This window comes from Argopecten irradians, chromosome 3 (assembly GCF_041381155.1).
Source record: "Argopecten irradians isolate NY chromosome 3, Ai_NY, whole genome shotgun sequence".
Taxonomy (NCBI): Eukaryota; Metazoa; Mollusca; class Bivalvia; order Pectinida; family Pectinidae; genus Argopecten; species Argopecten irradians.
Genome location: NC_091136.1, coordinates 39,436,935 through 39,457,456, shown reverse-complemented (window position 1 = coordinate 39,457,456; position 20,522 = coordinate 39,436,935). Strand labels below are relative to the sequence as shown.

Below are 20,522 nucleotides of genomic sequence, written 5' to 3'. Positions count from 1 at the left end.
AAAGAAACACATGGTTTTATGACATATTTACCAGGAGTATACTATCTATAACAAGAATGCTATAAGGGATGGAAACTATAATTTTGCAGTGACTATATTAGTTTAGAAGTAATAACAATATGAATTTTCTTCTTGTTCCAGTGAAAGTTATGCCACATGGTGTATGACATGTGATAAGATAAGCTTTATGCAGCCAACAAGTTCTCTCCCCTGTGCTCATGTCTGTCCAATATATCTGTCCAGGTGTATTTAATGAGCTATCAAATGGATATTTGCTCGAGGTACAATAAAACTCTAATCAACTATACAAGAGGAAATCTGTAACCAATTGTACCAGACGTAGGACTTACCTGAGTGTCTGATCATCACTTCCTGTGGCAAATAAAGGTTTGCGAGGATGAACTGCCAGTGCCCAGAGTTCACCCTCAGCATGACCTTGTACAAGGCACTGAGGCTTGTCTCGTTCTCTAACAAGAACCTCAAATATCTCACTGTCTTGTGTCCCGCATAGAACACGCTCTCCCCTCCAGCATACACTTCGAACACATAAACCTGTTAAATGTAAGAAGGATATTTTTAGCAAAGTTTGTTAGCAGTTGTTTTCGTGTTTAAGTTCTTTCAACAACAAAAAAAGATTAATGACCATAAGAAATAATGACCATAAGAAAATCATTAATGTTTTTCACTGATGGTTTGCAAATTTATCTCTTTCAAGTAGATCAATTTATTCTTATTTGTTTGTGCTATATAATACACATCAATATTCTGTATTCAAAACTGACCACAGAAAATGTTTTTGATATTACCCACCTTGGTAGCCTAGGTGAGTATTGACCAGGTTGATGGTAGTTATAGGTTTGAAGTCTGAGTCCCAGAGTTTTACACATCCATCTTTACCACCTGTAGCAAAGCCCTCGTCAGCATGGTCAAGTGAATAGATAGCGCCCTATGAAAATGTAAAATTTGGGTCAACAATGATATATCTAAGCTCCAATTGCAAACAACAATTAAGAAATGAAAAGAAATGATTAAAAAGTCCCGATTCCTTATATTATGTAATTGGCAAATGTGTTGCCATATATTAAAGACACAAGCTGATCAGAATTTTTGATCAGATCAGAATTTTTGATCAGCTACCAATCCAACATCATATAGGCTAATCCAGCAGCTAAGAGCATATGGTTGTGGATGAGGTAACTTGCTGGAACTCGATTCTCAGGTCATGTATACATATGTTACCATTACTGTAGTTATGAACTCTAATGATCAACATTTATACCTGAAAACAATTGTTTCTGTTGTTGTGCATAGAGTAAAGTATTGAAGGGTTACATATTGTGTAATAAACATATATCCAAAAGGATTGGCTGCTGTAATAATAATTTTTCATTTACCTATCAGTTCTGTCTTTGCATATTACATAATTATCTCCCTTTTGGGTAGGTATTGATATTGTGATGTCATAAATTTTGAGCAAAAATGACATTGTTTTCTCTGGAAATATTGAACAATAATCACAATAATCAATATCTCACAGCAAGGGTAGTTAACTCTGTAATATGCAATTACAGAATAACAAGGACATAGTCATTCAGATCCCCCACCAATGGAGATATCAAAGCTGAAGTAAGTTTGATAGTGGAGACTTATGTGTATGAAAAAAAACACAGGAAAAAGGAAGTTGAAAAGAGCGGGGCTGTAATAATTGTTGAATCAGGTATACAGCCTTGACATTTATATTAGACTATATACACAAAGATAGGTGGAGTTTTGCAAAGTAACATTTACCATTTACCATGATATTTTCAGCAATGTTTCCATGGTAACGGAAAAAATGCAAAAAATGAAAACCTAAAAATAGCAAAAGGTACTCCTAGACCACTAGACCATAAAAAGAATGTGTCTATGAAGTTTCGTGGAAATATCTCTGCTGGTTTTAGAGTTATGCTCCGGAAATGAACCTGCTACAAAAATATGATATTTTCAGCAATGTTTCTATGGTTACAGAAAAAAGCACAAAAAGTGAAAACCTAAAAATAGCAAAAGGCACTACTAGGCCATAAGAACAATGTGTCTATGAAGTTTCATGGAAATATCTCTGCTGGTTTTAGAGTTGTGCACCGGAAACGATTCTTACACAAAAATCTGCCATTTTCAGCAATGTTTCCATGGTTACAGAAAAAAAGTACAAAAAGTGAAAACCTTAGAATAGCAAAAGGCACTACTAGACCATAAGACCAATGTGTCTATGAAGTTTCGTGGAAATATCTCTTCTGGTTTTAGAGTTATGCTCCGGAAACGAACCTGGTACAAAAATATGATATTTTCAGCAATGTTTCCATGGTTACGGAAAAATGCAAAAATTGAAAACCTAAAAATAGCAAACGGCACTATTAGACCATAAGAACAATGTTTGTATGAAATTCGTGGAAATATCTCTACTGATTTTAGAGTTATGCTCCGGAAACCATTCATACAGACGGACGGACGGACAGAAGGAACCCATTTGTATATCCCCCGCCAACTTCGTTGGGCGGGGGATAATAAAGACAAGACTACCATTATAGCATTTACCTTATGTGCCTCTTGTATGACTCGGTCGAGATTGTTTTCCTTCCAGATGTAGATGTCTCCACTCATCGTGCCAGAATATGTTGTGTTGTCACTGTAGCTAAAAGCCATGCACATTATGGTCTGGATCTCGCCTGTCTTGCCAAATACTCCCTTTCTGGAGGTCAGAGAATTCCCACATAATGTCCAGAACTTGATATGTTTCACACCACAACTCACAACAGTGTTTTCTTTGAAGGGGTGAAATTGTACGTCAAATACCTGGAGAGAAAACATGGGACCAGTTGTATATCAAATATCCAAAAGAAGAGAACAATAGGCTTAGAGAGCCTGAATTACTTGCATTAATATTTCATTGATTACGACAATACACACCCATTTGGGTGATATATCAAAAACATTTTTCTAATTGTCTTCACTGTTTGAATTACTTCTTTTCCACAATTATATCTTTTATATCTATAGCTGTCTGGTTCCAAAGAAAATTAATCTTAAGGTAGCTCCATACTTTTGGGAAAACCCATGTCATTTTTTTCTAACAGGTCTTATTTTCTTGCATTTTTCATGTAGATTTCAATTCTGAAAAGATAAATGGGTGTTCTCGAACTACTTTTTGAGATATTTAAGCTTGAAATATACCATCAATGCAAATTTGTTGGCCGAAAATAGAAAAATTCATAAAATTTGTTTTCTGAGTTAAGAGAGATGTAATTATACAAAGTTATATGGATGGAGGCTTAAAAATGATCAATCTCACAGCTTTTATAGATTCATTAAAAATTGGGTGGATAAGGAGAATATTTAGATCTAATGGTAAATGGCGTATGATTCTAAACTCTAAAGTTAATTTTCATCATTTGGCGAATTTTGGAAGTGAATACCTTAGTAAGATTTTGACAAATTGTAGAAATGCTTTCTGGAAAGATGTTTTTACAGCATGGTACAAATTAAGATCAAAGGGGAACCAGTTAAAAGCAGAAGAATACTCTGTATTCAAAATTCCGATTTGGTACAACAAAAATATTATTGTTGGAAACAAAACTGTTTGTTACATATCTTGGTTTAGAAAGGGAATCATAACCATACAAGACTTATTAAAAAGTGTTTCTCCATATTCTTTCTTTACGTATGATGAATTCTGTAATATTTATGGTGCGATAAGTAATTATCTTCAGTATCATGGACTTATATCTAGCATTAAAAAGTATCTGAAAAATGTACATGTACCAAATGAAAAATTATTTTACCCAATTATTCCTTTTAGCCTTGAATTAATATTGAAAAATAACCGTGGAGTCCAAGATTTTTACAGAGTTCTAGTTAAAAATGATACGGCTATAACTGGCCAGCATAAATGGAGAACCTCTTTTGACTATGCTCAAGAAATGTGGAAACAAATATACAATATACCCTTCATGTCTACTAATAATACTAAACTTCAATGGCTTCAGTTCAGAATTTCCCATCATATTCTAACAACTAATACATATCTTTGTAAAATTGGTCTTTCAAATAATCCTCACTGTATGTTATGTGCATTAGAAAGGGAGACAATCATACATCTTTTTTGGGAATGCTCTGAAGTTCAGAACTTTTTAGCCAATTTTGAAAACCTTTTGGATATTCTTTTTATTCCTTTTGCTATTAATAAAGAAACTATGCTTTTTGGGAAACTAGATCAAAATTGTATATATCATAGGATTGATAATGAAATTGTTCTTTATATTAAACATTATATTTACAAAACTAGATGCTTACATGGTTCATTAAATGCGACAGCTTTTTTGACTGTCGAATCTCTGACGTATCTCACAAAATGCAATATGCACAACTAGGGCCTAGGAGAACCAACATATGAAATTTGAGAAAGATCCCTTCAAAACTTTCTGAGAAATAGCGGTAACAAACTTTAACTATCAAAATCCAAGATGGCCGCCAGTCGGCCATCTTGTTGACCGATTGGTCCCAAAATGCAATATGCACAACTAGGGCCCTAGGAGAACCAACATATGAAATTTGAGAAAGATCCCTTCATAACTTTCTGAGAAATAGCGGTAACAAACTTTAACTATCAAAATCCAAGATGGCCGCCAGTCGGCCATCTTGTTGACCGATTGGTCCCAAAATGCAATATGCACAACTAGGGCCCTAGGGGAACCTACATGTGAAATTTGAGAAAGATCCTTAAGTACTTTCTGAGAAATAGCGGTAACAAACTTTAACTATCAAAATCCAAGATGGCCGCCAGTCGGCCATCTTGTTGACCGATTGGTCCCAAAATGCAATATGCACAACAAGGGCCCTAGGGGAACCTACATGTGAAATTTGAGAAAGATCCCTTCATAACTTTCTGAGAAATAGCGGTAACAAACTTTAACTATCAAAATCCAAGATGGCCGCCAGTCGGCCATCTTGTTGACCGATTGGTCCCAAAATGCAATATGCACAACTAGGGCCCTAGGGGAACCTACATGTGAAATTTGAGAAAGATCCCTTCATAACTTTCTGAGAAATAGCGGTAACAAACTTTAACTATCAAAATCCAAGATGGCCGCCAGTCGGCCATCTTGTTGACCGATTGGTCCCAAAATGCAATATGCACAACTAGGGCCCTAGGGGAACCTACATGTGAAATTTGAGAAAGATCCCTTCTGTACTTTCTGAGAAATAGCGGTAACAAGAATTGTTAACGGACGGACGGACGGACGGACGGACGGACGGACGGACGGACGGAGGACGGACGGACGGAAGGACGGACGGACGGACGACGGACCACGGACGAAAGGCGATTTGAATAGCCCACCATCTGATGATGGTGGGCTAAAAATATATAGCTTTTGGTAAAGGAGAAAAAGAAATAAATAGATTCAATAAAGATTGGCAAAATGGTTAAAACTAGTGGAACTTGCAAACCCCTGACAGTTTGTCCATATTTTAAATTGAATTAAAATAGTTATTTATAATGTTTTTCCATGTGTCATGCTTGCACTATGTATATATTTGTATAGAGCTGTGAAGTGATATCCATTCTCTGTCCTTTCCCCTCCCCCCCCCCTTTTTTTTTTTTTTTTCTCTCTCTATCTCTTATGTTAATTGTTTATTTATTAGTTTATATACCATCCCTCTTCATACCTTTATCCCCCTTTACCTTCTTCCCATCTCCCCATCTGTTTTTTTTCTTCTTACCCCCTGCCCCTTTTTCATAAATAATAATAAAAAACAATGTAAACAATAATAATGTGTATGAGAGAAAAATGCCAGAATGGATGGAAATGGAAGTAATATGTATATATATGTATGTGGCAAATGTAGTCTTTGTTAAAACATTGTTTGGAAAATAAAAAATTAAAAAAAAAAAATTATGTTTTCTGTAATATAAGGGTGAATGTTGTCTCGATCCTGTTGATTTTTTGTCCTAAATTTCTAACGATAGAACAATATACAAAACTCTTGTATTTTTACAAATGCTAACTATTTTTTGTTATTTTCCAGGACCGTTTCTATACGTAATTATCATGTTTTGCCATATTTTCGCGCGTAAAAAATCAATGAATAGGCCAAAAAGGAAATGAAAACCCATGTCAATTTCACAATATTTGTATATGATATGCCGAAGATAATATATTTTTCAAATATCATATAAAAACATGGGGTCCTCGATCAAAATTTCACAATTTTGTAAGCTTGAAGTTTGTAACTCACAACCCTACCCCCATTTCATCCAGTGCTAAGATGGGTCATATTTGACTATTTTTTGAAAATCATGCAGCAAAAAAACATTCCACATCAGTTCATATGTTTTTGTGATAGTATATCTGGTTTATGTCTGTTTGTTTTTATGATTTTCTCCAAATTTTGTGTTTAAAGGAAATCCGTATGCGATTTTTTTAGAATTCCGGAATTTCGGTCCGGCCGGATCCCCTCTTATCATTTATAGCGACGAATTGCACTTCCGGTGTTTGAAAATTCATTCCCATTTACGACAGGGAACGCAAAAACCTCTGAGATAGCATATAATTTTCACTTCACTGCTTTTATTTGATTTATTTGATGATTTTAAACATTTAATATTATATGTAGACAATTTTCATCTATTGAAAAAATATCCAGGTGGGATGTCGTGGCGTATCGGAAACCATTCCGGAATTCAAAACAACCTCTGAAACTTCCGGTATAGCGTCATATGAATTGGCGCGGTTTTCAAAAGTATGGACCTACCTTAAGCAAATTAATTGATATCTTTCACTTCATATTGCTTTACCGAGATGAATTGAAGTGGGATGTGATATCACAAAATTGATTCCAAACACCAGGTACCTGCTTTTGTATCTATTCAAATTTTGAAAGTTCTGCAGGTTTTGGATCTTCTTTCATAGCCATAATACATTCATAATTCAGATTGTCTACTTATATCAATGTGTACACAGCTAAAAATACAACACATATGTCTTACATTATGTACATACCCGATCAGTGTGACCGCGGACAGTTGCCAATATTTTTCCTCTCTTCCAGTCCCACACATTGATAGTTGACTGCTGGTCAAGTCCTACTGATACCAGACGCTAAAGAACAAGTCAATATACACTATAGATATATCTAATAACAGAAAAAAGACAATCTGTGAATTATGGAATTTCATAAAAGATGAAAGGTTTGTATATATATCATAGACAGACTAACAAGTAGGGCTTATGCCTATGACTGACTATTTCAAAAAGTGTCATAGAATAAAGTGATATTGGTAATTGTAATAAAAGCATTTAAAACAATGAGAAAAGGTCAAGTATCTTTTAACATTTATTTATTTCAAGTACTTTAATTGGTACGACTTACAGTTCCCTCCCTGTCAAATGCCACAGCAGCCACTCCATTTTGGTGTCCATCCTTCAGTATGGATACTGTGTCCATGGTGTTGGAATCCCACACACAGATGAATGGGTTTTTCCCTGTCTGACCAGTGGCCACCATAGATCTATCGGGGTGGAGATTGAGGCTGAAAACAAGTGATATTTAGGGGCTTTTACTGATTTAAGTCAGTCATATATTTTTTATTGCATATATAAAAATACATTGAAATCAGACTTATTTTGAATGATTTTAATTTAAAGTAAGAATAAACAATTTAACAGATATAATAACTGGGTAAAAAAGGAAATGAGATGTGAACATACTGCAATGTAAATGTTTTTTTATTTGTACAATTTGTATGGTTTTGCTTCGACTTCTATGACATAAGACATATATAAACAAGTTTCATAATATAATAATTTATTAAAAAGGAAATTTAAAAAGAAACCTGTCCTTACAAATTAAAATGGTTCAATACACAGTACGTCTAAGCTTCCATCTAACTTAGTTAAAGTTCGAATTTATGAGTTGCTTCCCTTAGATTTGTATTCGGATATCATAACTAGTCTAAATATGCATATACATGTATTTATATCTTTTATTTTTGTGGGACAAATAATGATAATTATAAAGAAGTAGTATGCCTAAAAAGTCTAATCGTAGCGTGAAAACATGACAGGACGCAGATATACAATTGGGCCAGCGGTAGCTGATATTAGTCGTACCCAAATGTGGCGGTGTTTTCATTTGTTTTAGTTTTGTTATCTTCAATCTCAGTTCGATTTGCTTTATTTCAGCATTAAGATATGAGCAAAATAATTCTGAAATATAAAATTCGTTCCCGCCATGTTAACTTTATTGGACAAAAACTGAATCGTTTAATCGAACCCATGCATGTTATAACATGCCTTTTCTCGTCTGCTAGGCTAACTTTTAATTTCGGTCTGAACAAAACAAAACGCCAACATCCTCGTAAGTCCCATAGGTACAATTAAAGAAGACATTTCGACTTTACTAAACATTATTTCCAAAATATATGTTATCCAAAAAATATTTACCATAAGATGTCATCGTCATGACCAAGATAGAAGCGTTGTTTATGATTTCTGTCGTTATAGACGATCCCGATACCGGCAGCAAAATAGATGACATCTTTGCTTGTGTTATAAAATAGATTGTTTCTGCACTGGTGCCCTCTATATCCATATACCCACTCAAGTCTCAGCTGAGAAGCAGGTGCCGTTTTTGTCGCCATCACGCAAATACAGGTTCTCCCTCGGCTCTAAAGCATCAACCAGTCTTTACGCGGCCATTTTGAATTCCACAGTCGGGACAACTGGGTGTGGGTAATATCAGGAAAAAGACAGTAAAGCCTACTGATCATGAGTAACTTTGAAATGGTCATGTAAGTTAGGCCTATATGTTATTATAAAAGTTGACATTATGTCAGATTTATTGCGATTCTTCTCACATTAAAGTGATATTTGTAGAAATAAGAACAAACAAACAAACAAAACTATAATACATTATAAGAGTCTAAAAAATATAAGTTACTGGCTGGCGACATATTATCGTGAAAAAATGCCGATTTTTCTCTATTTTTTTCTAAACGTTGTATTTAAATTTAGATTTTTAGAGTTGTAAGTAATCTTTAGTTCACAACACTTCAAATGAATAAGCTTTAAGTGAATTTATCTTACTGTCACAGCTTTGAATACAGTTATGTTATAGAATGGTATCTATACAACGTATATTTTATACATTAAAATCTATTTGAATACATTATCCATATTTCGCTTTGAAGTCTTTTAATTTGTCCATTTATTTAAAAAAATAAAATACGCTTACTTTCGTTTCCCGTATACTTTACATGAGAGTTGACCCGAAAGTGACCCTATTATTTGTATTACGTGGCCCGGATAGTGTGAAGTCACATCGTTTCCCACATTTTCCCAACTTGATCACTGAACTTTCCCATTTCTGTAATTATGTTAATTTTACCACGTGTATCCACAGAAGAACAAAGTATTTCAAAAGAGACCATGTTGTTTTTCATACAAAATGCATTCCGTATGGAAAAAAAAAACCTTAATCCTTAATTCTGGTTAAATTTAATACTTTATAAACAACTTTTAAATGTCAAATTTCTGCGATTCAGTTTCATTCAAATTTTCTTTTTTTTTTTTTTTTACGATTTAGGCCTAATAACGATCGAGACTATGTAAAATTAAATTAAATACTGAAATTCGGAATTTCTATTCCTGCATTTCTGGACACTTTCCAGAACAATAATTCACAGTTTGTGGAGAAATAAAACAAAAATAAAAATCAATGACAGAATTGGCAGAATAAACACCAACAACAGTCATGAAATCCTCGATACTCCAGGGGTTACTTTCACTGTGGTGATATAAAACTGGAGGCAGTTCAGGAAAAAAAAGCACCAATAATGATCACAGAAACTTCCTTAAGAATTACAGAGAGCGACTCCTAACTGCAAAGTCACAAAATCAACCACAATGTACCGTTATTCGATTCTTTTGATGTACATCAGAGGACCAAATTAACTATACATCCGTTGTCAAAGACAGAACCTTCAGTTTTGCTATGGCATACATATATAACCAGGGATGGTTATTTATATTACGACAGTAATAGTAACCCTTGGAATGTCAAGGGTGTAGTGATTATAGATACAGTGATACTTTTAATTAATTGTCTATACGAATGTCATTACCTACTTATTCGTCCACTCAGCTTCTCTGTTTTACTAACCCAAACTCTCCCGATTTCGATCACCCATTGCATCACTACACAACAAAAGGGATTCCCATGTCTGCTGTATTAGTGTAACCTACGAGAAGACCAATCGGGGGAGCTTTAGGGTACATTATGTATCTGTGTTTGAAAGAAAGAAAAAACATAGATCAAATGAATGGTTTCCTTTTCCCGATTATTCATATATAATATAAAATCGGTCTTGCTAAAAGATTCTCATTTATAAGATAAATATTAATATGTTTCAACAGAATATATTTCAGTAAGTTTCAAACATTAATAATTTCACATGGATGTTTATAATAACAGGATAAAAATAAAACAGAAGCCTGTATTCAGAAAAAGCTATACATTAAAGATATGTTTATATGTTCTCACGAAGAAGTCTAACAATAATTATGATGTTAACGTTCCAAATAATATGTTTCATGAATTAGATGAACAGATATCTGAAAGTGAAGTTATAAAAGCCATAAATAAATTAAACAACTCTAAGGCATGTGGACCAGACTTACTGATAAACGAGTATTTTATAAAGGGTAAAGAGGTAATTTTGCCATGTCTCGTTGTTTTGTTGATTAATATTTTTAATTCTGGTTTTTTATCCTAAAAACTGGTCTTTAGGTAATATTATTCTCATTTTTAAAAAAAGGAGATAAAAATGATACAAATAATTACAGAGGAATCACTCTAGTAAGTTGTTTAAGCAAAATTTTTACATCAGTCCTTAATGAGCGTCTTATGAAATTTGATAGTGATTATTCTAAATAAAGTGACGCTCAGTTTGGTTAAAAAAAATTATCAACTATTGACGCCATTTTTGTTTTACAAACATTGATAAAAAAAAAAACAAGAAAAAGATATATTGTTGTTTTATTTATTACAAAAAAGCTTTTGACTTTGTAGATAGACAGAATTTGTGATACAAACTTATTAAAGAAGGTATTGAAGGAAAATTGCTTAATATCATAAGAGCATTATATAAGGATGTAAAATGTTGTGTGAAAGGACCTCTTTCACGAACAATGGAAATTTGCCCACGAACCAATTTTATTAAAACTAAATGTTACATGTAGCAACATTAATGCAAACCCTTGAAATACGTTTAAAAAATTCAAAAGGTCCCAGGGGCCTGTGCTATGGCCAAATTAATGTTGCCAAGTAGAGGTGTATGACAGGGTTCCCTTTTTGATCCAAAAAGGTATCAAATAATGTTTTATGTCATAAAACTGTATTATTTTCTGAAGAGTATAAATAATTTCATATTATTGATCACAAATATGTAGGCAAAATGTGACAAATGAAATTTTTGGCTACATTTTAAAGACAGAAAATATCGAAATTTTGGGTGTTATTTTCGGCAATGTCAATTATTAACAATGGTGATTCACCCACTTCCAGTTTGAGTGCACCAAAAATATTTTATAAAAAGTTGGCTTCATTACCCTGAAGTTAATATTGTGAAAATTTCAGAAAAAATGTGACCGGTAAATGTGTCGTTTAAAAGTCTTAGTGAGGCAAGGTCTATTTTTAGCAGTATTACACCACGGTCGAACCACGGCCCTTTTCATTCATAAAATTGAGAAAACAAAGAAACTAATTTTCTTAATTTTGTTTAATACTCCATTAGTTACATTAAATGTAAAGTAGTATATGATTTCATAACCTATATATTGTAGAATATATCAAAATATTGACATCACAATAACAAAAAATTTCGGAATTTTTAGGGCATTATCGTTCGCTTTTCAAGCTAGATGGTGATTGCAACTGCATTCTCAGAAATATTCTTTTTATTTACAGCTGAAAGGCATATAAAGTAAAATAATAACAAAATCTAGAAAAAACATGGGTGGGAGTAGATTATTATGTAAGAGAATCAAGTTTTTACCAATTTTCACACATCCAGTATATTAGTACATATGTATAATGTTGTTGTTTCTCAAAATATTGTGCTTTCAAAGTGTTGGCAATGGAATCAAATCACACCATTACAAATTTTTGTTTAAAAAAAACATAGACAAATTGATATATGATTTTTTTTCCGTTTCCGTCAAAATTGTATTAGTTTTACTATATTAAGTATTTCTTAGCAGTTTAATATTTAGATTGTTCAGAACATTTTGTGACCAATCAACTGAAGTTTGATTTCGAGTTTTTGAATTTTCTTCAAAATTTTCATGAATTCAATAAAGATTTTTTTTTCAATTAATAAAATAACAGCATCTTTTATGGTTATTGAAACAGTCAAAAGTTTTTGAGGTCCACAGTTTTATTTTTCATTATTAGCGGGGGGGTAGGTTTTGTGTGTCGTAAACACATCATACTATTAATCAAAATGGCATAAGGTTTATCATTTCAGGTAATACATTTTGATTTTATAAGAAATTTGGTTATCACAACATAAATTATACATGTCAGGGGCATCCAAATAAATTAATTTATACGTGACACAAAGCTAAGTAACCATACAGTTACATTTATATGTAATACACTGCATTTAAATGATTTCCAGTTTGATCAGACACTCTCATTTCCTGTTTGACTGTTTCTCCATTGTCTCTGTTTCGATTAATACCATACCCGCAAAATTAACATTTTTAGAGATGTTTTTGTCCATAAGGATTACTTCAGAATTACTTATAAAACTCATATAATTCTAAATTCAAGTCATATATAGTTTATACAGTTTATATAGTATGGAATAAAACGGTTTCATCGCCACACACTCTTTACCACGGGGATATACACTATGTACATGTATTGTGATCGAATCCTTTCTTTTGTGTCTAATACTCTTTACTGTTTAATTTTTCTAATTACATACTAATACTATACATGGAATTCAAATATGATTATTGACAATAAAGATAAATCAAGTTTTGATGATCTTCTTACAGATGACGTCTTTTTTCATTATTAAAAATGTTACTTCAATTAGTTATTTTGCTAATTATAACATAAATTTATACATGTCAGGGGCATCCAAATAAATTAATTTATACGTGACACAAAGCTAAGTACCATACAGTACATTTATATGTAATACACTGCATTTAAATGATTTCCAGTTTGATCAGACACTCTCATTTCCTGTTTGACTGTTTCTCCATTGTCTCTGTACGATTAATACCATACCCGCCAAATTAACATTTTTAGAGATGTTTTTGTCCATAAGGATTACTTCAGAATTACTTATAAAACTCATATAATTCTAAATTCAAAGTCATATATAGTTTATACAGTTTATATAGTATGGAATAAAAACGGTTTCATCGCCACACACTCTTTACCACGGGGATATACACTATGTACATGTATTGTGATCGAATCCTTTCTTTTGTGTCTAATACTCTTTACTGTTTAATTTTTCTAATTACATACTAATACTAACATGGAATTCAAATATGATTATTGACAATAAAGATAAATCAAGTTTTGATGATCTTCTTACAGATGACGTCTATTTTCATTATTAAAACTGTTACATTCAATTAGTTATTTTGCAAAATTAAAGAAGTATTTGCCATAAATGTATCTAAATCTGAAATGATACATAAATGAGTTTCACAACAAAATTAAACTTAAAATCTAAAACAATATGATATGTAAAAGTGATGAGATTTATATTTGTTAGCATGAATCAACATAAATGTTAATCAGAAGTGTTAGCCCTGCAAATGATTGAACTACTGTAGGTTTGTAACATGTCCCATGTAACCTGGTAACTCTTCCCTCTCAAACCACACAGTTTACAGAATTCCATTTTAATCACTCTCTTCACTGTAAATATGCTCTATAATTACAAAATAAATCATTAGAACAGGACATGTTATTGAAGCTACTTCAAATGCAAAACAGCTTATTGTGGTCATAAAACACCCAAATGTTTTGTAATTTTGATTATGTAAAACTTAATTTTTTTCTACAAAGTATCACTAAATAAATCAATTTGAAATCATATCAAGCGTTACAGATGAGTATTAGATTATACATTAATGTTGACACCGTTAGATTCGTGATTAATGATCCAAAATAAGCATATTCATAGCATTATGTAACGTTACTAAAAATAGACCTTGATATATTATAACCTTTAAACGACAAATTTACCGGTCCACAATTTTTCTGAAATTTTCACAATATTTTACTTCAGGTAATGAGCCAACTTTCTGGAAAATATTTTTGGTGCACTCAAACTGGAAGTGGGTGAATCACCAATGTTAATAATTGACATTGCCGAAAATAACACCCAAAATTTCGATATTTTCTGTCTTTAAAATGTAGCCAAAATTTCATTTGTCACATTTCGCCTACATATTTGTGATCATAATATGTAATTTATTTATATTCTTCAGAAAATAATACAGTTTTATGACATAAAACATTATTTTGATACCATTTTGGATCAAAAAGGGAACCCTGTCTTACACCTCTACTGGGCAACATTAATTTGGCCATAGCACAGGCCCCTGGGACCTTTTGAATTTTTTAAAACGTATTTCAAGGGTTTGCATTTATGTTGCTACATATAACATTTAATTTTAATAAAATTGGTTCGTGGGCAAATTTCCATTGTTCGTGAAAGAGGTCCTTTGATAAAAATATGTCTGATTTCTTCCAGTGTCAGAAAGGTTTATTCCAAGGGGAAATAATGTCTCCCCTCCTTTTTTCATTATATGTTATTGATTGTGAAATTGATTTTTTAACAGAAGGATGTCCTTCTATAGAGTTACAAAATATTAACCTGTTTTTAATGATGTATGCTGATGACATGGTGTTATTGTCTGAAACTCCCGAGGGATTACAAAAAATGCTAGATTCTCTTCTATTATATACAAATAAATGGAATCTTATTGTTAATACTTCTAAAAACAAAGGTAATGGTTTTCCGAAACGGAGGTAAATTGAAAAATGAAAATGTATGGTTTTATGATGGAAATGTTTTAGAAACGGTAGAGGAATTTAACTATTTGAGAGCCTTACTTAACTTCAATGGGAAATTTAGAAAAGCCCAACAAAAAATTGCTGAACAGGGAAGAAAAGCTTTGTTTTCTATAACAGGAGTATCTCAGAAAAATTTATTTTAACGTTGAAACTCAACTTAATATTTTTGATACATATGTCAGTAGTATCCTTAATTATGGAGCTGAAGTGCGGGGTTTTCATCAGGCGCCTGACATAGAAAAAATCATTTAGGTTTTTGTAAACGATTATTGGGCGTTAAAAAAGCTACAGCAAACTTTATGGTATACCAAGAATTAGTAAGAATGCCTTTAGAAATAGAGAGAAAACTTAAAAATTTTAAATATTGGATAAAACAGAAAGAAATACGTATTTTGTATGTAATTCCTGTAATAATAGGCACTTGTGCTCGTTAATGGACTCCACCATTGTTTTCTTATTTCCATGGTAATATCATACCGGTATGACGACTATTCCCACTATGCTTTTTCATTCCTCTGTCCTTGAACACCTTTTTATTAATTTGCAAGGTACAGGTAGACTTGAGAGTTGCTCATACTGTATAACAGGTAAGGTATTGATTGAGTTTTATTGTCTTACTCGCTTGATGACCGTTATACACGTTTTAGTATGTAAATTTTAGTGAGGGCTTTTTAGGCGCTAATTGAATCCACATAGTGAAATTTGAGAGTTCTCATCTTGCTTGATTTCATAGAAAATAGTTACGAGTAAGTGCGGATATGTTTCAATTATTAAAAACATAATTTAGTGTAAATGCGTAAAGGATACATTTCATTGTATCAATAAGTAGACACACTGCCGTACTACATTTACTGTGTGATGAAATATTAACATTTCGCAGTACCTGTTGGTGCTCTGTTATAAGTGGTCCTTGACATAGCTGCTCATTTGGTTGCGTAATAAGAGAAAGGACCATGGTTTGATAGAACATGTGTGTTTAAGAGAGAATTTTATTTCCACAAATGCGGAATATATGGAAAAATTTCGGTCGAACACACAAGGTAAGAATCTAAGTACAGTGTATTGGAACTTTTTTGAAACATGTTATAAACAATATTTATAACTAATTTGAAATATTAAATTTTATCCTGCAACCGACATTCTCGTGTCTACCACATATAGCTATATATATATAACTTCACTGTAAAACGGAAACAGGTGTGTTGTAGAATTTCAGCTTGTGCAACGATTCATTGTTTGAAAGATATTTTTAACATTGTTGACATCTTCAAACTTTGGTATGTTGTTTTTAATGAGTGTCTTTAAATATTAACTGTAATTTTGACTCGTAACAGATAGGCAAAAGTGACTCGTATACTTAACTTCAAGTCAAAATATAAAGTGAAAACGAGGAATTGAAAAACAGAAAAATATAAATATGCCAAAATGTGTTTAATATTTTTCTTTCCCTTATTTTCTTCAAAATTTCATTTTCCCCCTTTATTAAAAAACACTTTTGGTCAGAGTCAGAAAATATTATTTAACAACCATGACGCAAACAGCTTACTAATTGCAAAGGAACGGTTGAAATAAACATTGATTTTTTTTCGACATATAGCCCAGGGCAATCTTCCAGTGCGAGTAATCTGAAAATTATGATTGAAAATCATATACATAGCTTTGCAATACATCTTGAAGCTATCCCTTGGATAACAAGTAGGATATTGATTTATAAGTTATGACACGACAGTTAAAGATGCTCTGCCGGTGACAGAGCATAAACGATGCTTATCATTTGAACAATAATGGGTGTTTAATCGTGTATATATATGTCTAATCAACACAAAAATGATATAAACTAATTTATTTTATTTTTGGTGCATGTACAACCAGTACTTCGTTCCATATAGGATATAATGTCATGGATGTTTTTGGGAGGGAATCATTTTTTTTTTAAATCTTTTTTTATTTGAAGTAGAATTAGAAGCTCAAGCTTTTCAATGGTGGTAATGTTGTAAATTATATAACTTTTGTAATTCTTTAAACCTTCTGCTTTATTCATCTACCTCTTCTGAGGTTGTCAAATGTAATAATAGGTAGGTGTATAGTTGTTCAATATTGATCAGATCGCGACAAGTATTTCAAATAGGATACAAATGAACACCACAATATGTTTTCTGCAAGTCGTATTATAGTGAAATATTCGTGTCATAAACGAATGCTCAGCAAGACCAAATAATAATATAGTTCAAAAAGTCTCAAAGGATACCAAAAAAAATCCCTATCATGAAAAATTTGAAGATTTCTATTAAGTTGCTCAATTTATTAATGAAACACAACAGATGTCTGTAAACAATCTGGGCTATTTAATGACACTGTACAATAATTTCTCATGATATTGCATCTCAGATCTGTGGATAGGCTGTGGCGCATCTCCATATAACGAATAAATCTTTGAACATAACAGAAAGGAGAAACCAGCAGCTAAATTCAAAACACAATTTTAATTATATATACAATATTATACAGAGATGGTTTACAATATCTAAAGTAATTGGTGGTGGTACAAGAGTAGTACGATGATTTAAAGTGTTACTTATCTGTATGCGAATGTCCTGGTATAATCCTTGGTCCTTCCAGGTTTCAAATTAACAATAATCACAAATCCACAAGGAAATTGAATGTCCACCGATGATTTGTAAAGTTCCAGGCAATATGAATAAATCCACACAAAGTGTTGTAATAATCCACAGATAAAGTCACAATAGCTCTCCCAATAGAATCTTATATGGCGCTGTACAATTCTTGATATGTCTTATTACAGGTCTCATTACAGTTCTGATTAGCCTTGGACAGCTGGAGTATATATAGCTAAACCGTAATTCAAGAATATTGGAGAACCTTCTACTTCTAGAAATATCTAACTAAAAACAGTAAACAAGTAAACACACATAACTTTCTGGAAATAGATCATTCTAGATCTCTACTTAAAATCAACATGTTTACAAACATATTTGTTTATACATGATTATATTCTAGAAAGTTCTATAACCTAAATCAATGATATGACCTTCATAGGATGTATTGATAAAAAAAGCTATAGGAGTTATCTCCCTTATCTCATAACTACATGTATTTAGTGTCATACATAACACACCCCTCCTTAAAGAAAAGAAAGTTTTCTTGAAAAGGAAACTTTCTTGACATATCAAGTAATATTTAAATCCTTGATAAAGCATCTGCTAGAATATTGTCTTTCCCTTTGATATGTTTGATGTCAAGATTGTATTCTTGCAAAGTCAAACTCCACCTGAGAATTCTTTGGTTTTTGTTTTTCATTTTCCCAATGAATGTCAAAGGGTTGTGGTCGGTGAAGACCAACACAGGCACAACTGTAGTGCAGAGATACACATCAAATTGGTTCAAGGCCAAAATCAACGCTAAACATTCTTTCTCAATGGTGGAATAATTTCTCTGGTGTTTGTCAAACTTTTTCGAGAAATAACAAATTGGATGGTCAATTTGTTCAGTACCTTCTTGCATCAAAACAGCACCAACACCTACATCACTGGCGTCAACAAACAGTTTAAACTGTTTATTAAAATCTGGAGCAGTCAGAACTGGTGAGTTTGATAGTATGGCTTTCAATTTCTCAAATGCAGACTTACATTCGTCTGACCAAACAAATTTGACATTTTTCTTTAACAAAGCAGTAAGTGGAGCTGCTATAACAGAGAAATTTTGACAAAATTTTCTGTAGTATCCAGCCATACCAAGAAACCTCATCAGCTCTCTCTTGCCTCCAGGAGCTGGAAAATCTATAATTGATTCTACTTTGGCCTGAACAGGTTTAACTTGCCCCTGTCCTACAACATGGCCTAAAAATTCAACAGTTGCATGACAAAATTCACATTTCAATAAGTTTACAGTCAATTTCATGGTAGTGAGTCTCTCGAAGAATTCGCGAATCCCGCGTAGATGGTCTTCCCACGTGTCGTGGTAGTTGATGACGTCATCGATGTATCCATCACAGCCTTCCAGGTCTGATATCACGCTGTTAAGAAGACGTTGAAATGTTGCCGGGGCATTCTTCATACCAAACGGCATAACTTTGTACTGGTACAAACGTTGTGAGGTTACAAATGCCGACACTTCTTTAGCTCTTTCTGTTAATGGCACCTGCCAATATCCTTTCAACAGGTCAAACTTGCTAACATACTTGGCTTTGCCAACTTTGTCAATACACGAGTCAATCCTTGGAATTGGATAAGAGTCTGTTTTACTGACAGAGTTTACTTTTCTGAAGTCAGTACAGAACCGGTATGTCTTGTCTGGCTTTGGTACCAGAACACATGGAGAGCTCCATTCACTTTTGCTTGGTTCAATAATATCATTGTCCAACATGTATTGAATTTCTTTCTTTAAGTGTTCTTCTTTCAAAGGATTGACACGGTAAGGATGTTGCTTGACAGGTGGCGCATCGCCTACATCCACGTCGTGATAGATAGCATCTGTTTTGCCTGGTGTATCCGGAAACAAATGTTTATACTCAAGTATCAAATCTTTAAGTTCATTGCGTTCCTTTTCCGATAGATGACATAGTTTCTTGTCCAAGTTCGCGAGCACATCTGAATTCCTTAACTTAACACCACAGTCTAAACCTACATCTTGTACACCACCATCTAAGTCTAATTTACAAATATCAGCTGTACTTTCACTTTGTGATGGTACAGAGGCCAAAGTAGCACAATAGGTTGAGAGGTCTTGCTCTCTTCTCTATCTACATATTCCTTAAGCATATTAACATGACATAATTGAGTTTTCTTGCGCCTCCCTGGAGTTTGTACAATGTAGTTAACATCATCGACCTTTTTCTCAACAATATAAGGTCCAAAATATCTAGCTTGCAAAGGCTGACCCGGTATTGGTAATAGAGCCAAAATTTTGTCACCTGGATCAAAACTTCTTGCACGGGCATCTTTATCATACCATGTTTTCATTTTGGTTTGAGTAAGGGCCAAATTTTCTTTTGCCAATTCACATGCCCTTGTCAACCTTTGCTTAAAGTTACACACATAATCTAAGAGATTCACTTTAGAATCTTCGTCCAAAATTTTGTCTTTCAAAATTTTCAAAGGACCACGTACAGTATGTCCAAACACAAGTTCAAAGGGACTGAAGCCAAGAGATTCTTGTACAGATTCTCTAACGCCAAACAACAACATGTGTATACCTTCGTCCCAATCTCTTTTGTTTTCAAAACAATAAGATCTCATCATATTCTTCAATGTCTGATGAAAACGTTCTAAAGCACCCTGAGACTCTGGATGATAAGCACTAGACTTATACTGCTTGATCTTGAGCTGGTACATGACTTGTTGAAAAATACCAGACAT

General features: G+C 33.0%; 1 protein-coding gene across 2 annotated transcripts in view; it reads right to left on the bottom strand.

Moving 5' to 3' along the window:
* LOC138318545 (echinoderm microtubule-associated protein-like 6) overlaps positions 1-8,741 on the bottom strand; it is a 31,822-nt gene extending 23,081 nt beyond the window's left edge. For both annotated transcript variants that reach the window (XM_069260996.1, XM_069260997.1), the window contains exons 1-6: positions 8,481-8,741; positions 7,408-7,567; positions 7,038-7,136; positions 2,575-2,832; positions 811-946; positions 351-552 (exon numbers count right to left, since the gene is read on the bottom strand). In XM_069260996.1, coding sequence (XP_069117097.1) covers positions 351-552; positions 811-946; positions 2,575-2,832; positions 7,038-7,136; positions 7,408-7,567; positions 8,481-8,677 — 1,052 coding nt within the window. In that variant the 5' untranslated portion in view covers positions 8,678-8,741. The remainder of the gene's footprint in view (positions 1-350; positions 553-810; positions 947-2,574; positions 2,833-7,037; positions 7,137-7,407; positions 7,568-8,480) is intronic.
* Between the last annotated feature and the right edge of the window lie 11,781 nt (positions 8,742-20,522).